The 6,316-nt window shown below is 36.9% G+C and overlaps 1 protein-coding gene across 1 annotated transcript in view; it reads right to left on the bottom strand.

The window, feature by feature from the left end:
* LOC118333501 (5-hydroxytryptamine receptor 3A-like) overlaps positions 1 to 6,316 on the bottom strand; it is an 8,536-nt gene that overhangs the window by 1,575 nt on the left and 645 nt on the right. Inside the window, exons 3-8 of the mRNA XM_035669178.1 lie at positions 4,893 to 5,066; positions 4,649 to 4,734; positions 3,625 to 3,780; positions 954 to 1,142; positions 503 to 547; positions 278 to 387 (exon numbers count right to left, since the gene is read on the bottom strand). Of these exons, the coding sequence (XP_035525071.1) occupies positions 278 to 387; positions 503 to 547; positions 954 to 1,142; positions 3,625 to 3,780; positions 4,649 to 4,734; positions 4,893 to 5,066 (760 nt within the window). The remainder of the gene's footprint in view (positions 1 to 277; positions 388 to 502; positions 548 to 953; positions 1,143 to 3,624; positions 3,781 to 4,648; positions 4,735 to 4,892; positions 5,067 to 6,316) is intronic.

Raw genomic sequence — 6,316 nt, 5'->3', positions numbered from 1 at the left:
ACATTTTTAAATGATTTTCTGAAAGAATGAGAGAGAGGAGTTGAATTGAACTGACAACATTTTGATGTCAAATGCATCCATGTGTGCCCATTTTAAGATTAAGAGCAAAAGCTGCTCACGTATTAGTTCTAGTTGGTCTTAGGCAAGCGCACTAAAGGTCAAATGTATGAAACCAAGCAAAAACGCAAACCGTGGCCCAAAGTCTCTCGTCATTTCAGACCCAGCCCCTCTCTCCTGCCCTTCTGAGTGTGAGATCATGAATATAATTCAAACTTACATCTCTTCAATCGTTATATCTGGTTTCCACAATACTTCAGTAGGAAGAGAAAATTGCTTAATACCACAGAATTCATCTGGATTCCAAGAAAGTAACTCATTCTGCCACCACTTCAGAGGAAAACAAGGAGAAAAATGCATTTAAACAACAGAAATTCCAGTTTTCCAACAGAATAAGAGGTTGGAATTCATATAATCTAAGGTGACTTCTTCAGGAATAACTCACCATATCAAGCCAAATGTAAGGAACGAATTGCTGGTCCTTTTCTCTCTAAGCGCAAAGAAATATGCATGGAAATCTTTCCAAATTCAGAGTTCATATTACAGTTTAAACAAGTTCTTGAACTGTGTTTGGATCTGACACCAATCAGCATGATTACAGTGAATCGGGCTAAATGATCCATGATCTTCTGTCTGGGAATATTCGGGTTTAGTACAAATATAAACTGTACATATACTACATCTTACACAAAAGACATCAAACAAGTACAGATGCAATAAAGTACAAGTAGTAGTAGTATTAAGCTGAGGAAAGTGAAATGAACGAACAGTGCTGTCACACAATACCAGCAACAGCATAGTATGTCACAGGTTTGATGTTGAAGTAGGTGTGTGTCAAATAGACAATAAGGGTACCAATATAACTTCACAAGTAATGATCATAAGAAACCACTTACCACACCCAGAATGGCATAGAGTAGTACATCCAGAGATACCTCCACGGGTTGTTTGTAGTTTTTAACAGGCCGGATCATTGAGAACAGCTCTTTGTTTCTGGTGAAGTTCAAGTGGTCTAAAACATCCTGATAACTGCAGTTACGCTCAGAGGACTCCACATCTACAGCGAAAACAACAAGACACATTATCTATGAGAGAGAGTTTACTCTTAGAAGAAAATAAATCCGGAAATGTGATGCTGATTACCAGGCTCTGAATTTTACTTTTAAATTAAAAATGAGCACCTGTGTTTGAGTTATGTTCTCTCAGTTACTTGTATCTTATAATATGGATGTATCCACTGTTTTATCATATGTATTTGATTATTTTAAACTTTTAGACATACTAATTAGTAAATGATAGCATGCTAACAGGCTAAACTAAGATGTAAACATGGTCAATGTTAAGCCTGCTTAGCATCAATATGTTAGCATTGCCACTGTGAGCATGTTAGCATGATGAAAGTATATCTGCAGTAATATGAGGTGACTGTGGTCACGCACACAAAAGTCATCATGAGATGGGCATTAGGAGACATATGGACGAGCTCTACTTGACCATTAGCATTGAAAGAGTCTAAAAAGGCTCTTCGTTTAAAATCCATCTACCACCAAATGTACGACCAGAAGCACTCAGAGCTGTGTCTGAAAATAAAAACATACAGGAAGTATCTCTGGTTTTAGTCTTTCTGTCAATTTTGTCAGCACAAGCACAAGGAGGCACTGGTGTCTTTGTTTATTATAACTGGAATGGACATGCTCAGAGTTAACTGCTTCACAAACATTTCAAATGAAATAAAAAATAATAATAATACAAAACTATAATAACAGGGAGGTCTGTGCACTATCCAGAGCAACAGGGACACTGTGAGGAAGAGAGAAAACCTTACCAGTGAGGAGGAGCAGAAAGAGGAAGCCAGCAAGCATCATGAGTGCAGGAGAGAATACAAAGTCTGTGAGAGGTCTGTGCAGCAGATGTGCATCAATGTCAACTCTGTGCTGTCTTGAAATATCACCACACTTTATCCTCACACTGAAAGAGGGCGGACAAATTGAATGACCCACCCATTGGTTTATTGTTGTTTTTTATCTCAGAAATAATTCATAACCAGATGTGTTTGTACTCCAGGGCGCACTTCTGCAGTTGCAGTGGAGTATGTTGAAAAATGAAGGGGTTGCTCAGGTAATTTGGCAAAATAAATGATATTTTATTAAACAGAAAGAATAAAAGGGGATTTTCTGGTGACTTAGTGGTTTAGGCTCATAAGCAAATCATGTACTGTTACTGGAAAGTCTTCATACGCACAAGCAATTTATAGGAAATGAGATACATGCATGTAATCCAATGTGAATTTACCTCATTGATTAAAGCTTTACTGCCAAATGTTACAGTGCAACAAGACAATAGTTTATATTTATGGATTTAGCCTTCTTATAGCTTTAATATATAAATATATAAACACACCTTGATGTCCTTTTCCTGTGTGAACTGTGAGGAGGGTTCAAACCCACAATTTCTTTCTATAAGTTTCAAGTTCAAATTTAAAATGCTCAAACACACAGACAAAAAACAAACAAACAGAGAATTTGTTTTAGTTTTTATTGTTTATTTCCACATGTACGCCAGAGTCTCAGATCTCATTAGAGCATATATCAGGACTGTTGATTGATTATGAATCCATAAAGCAGAGTGATGCAAAGATGTGAAAGAACAGCACATAAATATATTAATAAGAAAAACACATTTTATATCTTCATAATATTATAGATGTGTTTCAGCATTACAGTGAGTTTACTTTTCACAGAAAGCGGCCCCATACTCAATCTTTAATACACTTGTAGAATGACGTCTGTGGCTTTTTATCAAAGTTACATAAGATATATTATATATAGAAAAGATTCATGCAGGAACCAAACAAAACTATCAGAACATGTAAGATAAGAATTTGTTTGTACTTTAATTAATAATTTATTTTTTATTTTATTTTATTTTGTTTTAAGGTGGATTATAAGGTTTGCCCTTATTACATAGTAAAGATATTTTTATGTAGAAAAACACCTGCATGCTTAATTGTTTGTATTGGTGGATTTCTTATACATACAGACTATGCTTGTTGTATAGCAGAGACATAAGTCGACCACGTCATGGCACATTAGTGTACTAGAATAATAAATGTGTGTACCACTATGTGAAACATGCAAATGTCAGATATTTGTAGTTAAAATACCACTGAAGGATTAAATGCTACAGCCTAGTACACCATTACTCGTCAGCTTTACTGAAGTAGCAGCAGAAGATGTGAAACAGAAACTGATTGTACAGATTATGTATTAAGGACAGGGGGGAGTAAGTGTAAGGTTTGTGGTTAGTGACACAATCACAATAGCTTTGCTTCTGTACAAATTGAACTAACTTGTTGTAAGTCATCAGAATACATAAAGTGCTGATGATTCAGGATAGGTTAACAACAATGAACTCATTACCTGCAGCGTGGTGTGACTTTGTGTTTACAACTTCTGGGAACTCTATTGTTATTCATTATCTCTACTATTATTCTTCTTCAGCATTCCAACTGAAAAACATCAGGACTAAAAACAGAGTGGCAGCTATGACATAGAAAATTAAGAAGACTTTGTTGATAGTTTTAGTCTTTTTGGTCCAGTAGCTGGGTTTCTCTTCTTCCTTACTGCTGTTGAGGAGCAGAGTCAGTGTTTTCACCAGCTCCCTCAGCTCACCTGAGAGCTTTTCAAAGTCACGGGACTCCTCCATCTGTTGGTTGTTGCTACCCTGAAAAAGTAGTTTAATACAATGTGGTTACAAAATGTGATAGTCAGTTGTTATTTGTGTGCCTTAAAATACACAAATTGCAAAATGGGTGAAAAATGTTCATTGTTCCAAGAGGAAACTGAATGATTTAATACTGAAACTGGGAGTGAAAGACAGCTCACACTGTTACTGCGTGTCTGCTGCTGTTTAATGAATTGTGTGAATGTTTGTGTTTTATTTCATATTAATCGATGCAGCTGAGATTTATACTGCTTAAATGGACAAAGAGATTTCCTCTATGCTTTCAATCTATGGATTAGGAATCTTATGCATCATCTCACCCGAGAAAAAATGTGTTATACTACAAGAGGCTGCACCCTCAACCTTTAAGATAAAATAAGATAATAAGATGTTCCTTTATTGATCTACTGTAGGAGAAATTACAGCAGTAGAGGGGAAATGTGGTGCAAAAAGTACAGAAGTGTAAAAATACAATAAAGAATAATATATAAAAAAATATAAAGACTATAATGAAAATATATACACTATATGCAGTGTGCAGTAAGAAATATGGTATGCATTAATATTTTAAACTGTACATGTGCAGTTATTATAGTTTGTACATAAACAAAAAAAAAAAAAGTTAAGCCACACCAGTTCTGGATCAGATATATCCAGATATATATTTAAAACATATAGAGCCTCTCGTTCTCGATTTCTTTCTTCTAAACCTGTCCACGTCATAAAATATAGTTGTTGGCCGTAATGACAGTGAATGGAGTTTTGTTTCTTGTGGTCAAAAACAAACAAACAAACAAACAAAAAAAAACATTAGATTAAAATTAAGTATAACATTTCTACATGTTGAAAAGTGCAGGTCAGTTTTAACCTTTTCGGCCACCCGCAGCTCTTCAGATGGAATTTCACCATTAGACATGTCACAGATATATCCACAGGGAATCAATTTATTAATGTCTGAAAAGACACAAAACACGGTTAGTGCATATTCAAAGTAACCATTTTGTAGTAAAGCTTTTACATGTGTCTCTTTCAGTGAATCTATAAAGTAATATCTGGTGTAACATCTATGCTGCTTCGCAAATTGGGTGTCTATTTGTTGTAGTGCATCTCACCTTTTAAAATGTTCTGAAAGCTGTCTCGTTTGTCCCCACAGTCCTCACTCAGGCTTTGGTCTTTATCTGCCTCGTTGTTTTGGGATGCAGAGTCTCTCCCCCTCAGATTCATCACCACGATCGTCTCCAGGAGGCTCAGCATCATCAAACCAAAAGTCCCAATGCAGTAGACCGCTGAAGGGAGACGGCAGCATTATTAATGTGGACAAATAACACATGAATTCAGTATATTTGTTGTTACCTGAGCCTTATTACCTATATAGTGGACTCCTGTTTGATTGAGGTTGGAAGATTTCATTCAGAATAAGCCCCTGCAGTACGGTGATGGCATGCAGCACAGTGACTTTTGAAGCTGAGGCTTTCCTCGCCCCCGCTGTCTAGATCAGGAAGGAGGATACAGTCCAGACACAGAAGAACAGGACGCGGCAGTCATGAAGTTGATAATGGTAAGAGGGCAGACCTCCTCTTCACGGTGGATTCTGTGAAATTTAAGGTCAGTGGTCTGAACCTTTAACATTTTGACAAAGGCTTAACTAAAGCAACTACAGGGTGTTACAGAAAATGTATTTCACATCTGAACCTAAACTGCTCATATCCTACACATGGTGCACAGAGCACTTCAAATTGCTTAACTTTGGTAAAAGTAGTTAATGAAAAAGAAGGAAGGGTATAAAGTCTATGTCAGATTAAATTTGCGAAAAATAATGAGTATAAGTACATATATCACCAATATAGTTTACAGATAGAAAGAAAAATGTGTGCTTTTCTTGACCTGATTATTGCTCTGCCTCCTGTGGTCAATTTTTCGCTCCACCATTTGCACACACACAATTTACCAGCAACATATTAAAATGCGGCTTAAACATGGGCCTAATATGGTCTGTCCACAGGTTCCATAACGGCTCTCACTGGGTGTTAGGTAGAAGTGGGCACTCCGGACAAAACCCAAATGGGAGGCCCATTTCGGTTTCCACTCCGAGCCCATGCTCTCCATTTCCATTCACGTGACCCAACTAAGGACCGCACATAGAGCCCCATTGGGTTTCCCAAGTGCCCCAGATAAGATGTCCATTTACAACTCAGTCTCATATAAAAACGTATTAGTCTACCTTATTGTCAATCTAACCTTTGTCTCCTTTGAAATGTGGGAGGTTGTTTTGTGTAGCGTATTTGCTGTTGGCAGATATAAATGATTGAATGACTGTGTTAGGTCATCCCTGGCATAAAGCCTCCAAAATCATAGAAGATACACAAAAAATAGATACCAAAAAATCCTCAAACAATCCTCAATTGCTTGGGCGGGGAGCACATGTAGGATATGGTGTAAAAATAAAAAATCCCCCATTGACAAGACAACATACTTTAAAGTTCTGATGTCAATATGTGTTTGACATCCCCCTCCAAACCCATCTCTCTCCAACAAC

Source organism: Morone saxatilis, unplaced genomic scaffold (genome assembly GCF_004916995.1).
Source record: "Morone saxatilis isolate NCDOM2014 unplaced genomic scaffold, NCSU_SB_2.0 Contig1, whole genome shotgun sequence".
NCBI classification, from domain to species: domain Eukaryota; kingdom Metazoa; phylum Chordata; class Actinopteri; family Moronidae; genus Morone; species Morone saxatilis.
This window is presented reverse-complemented; position numbering and strand designations above follow the sequence as displayed.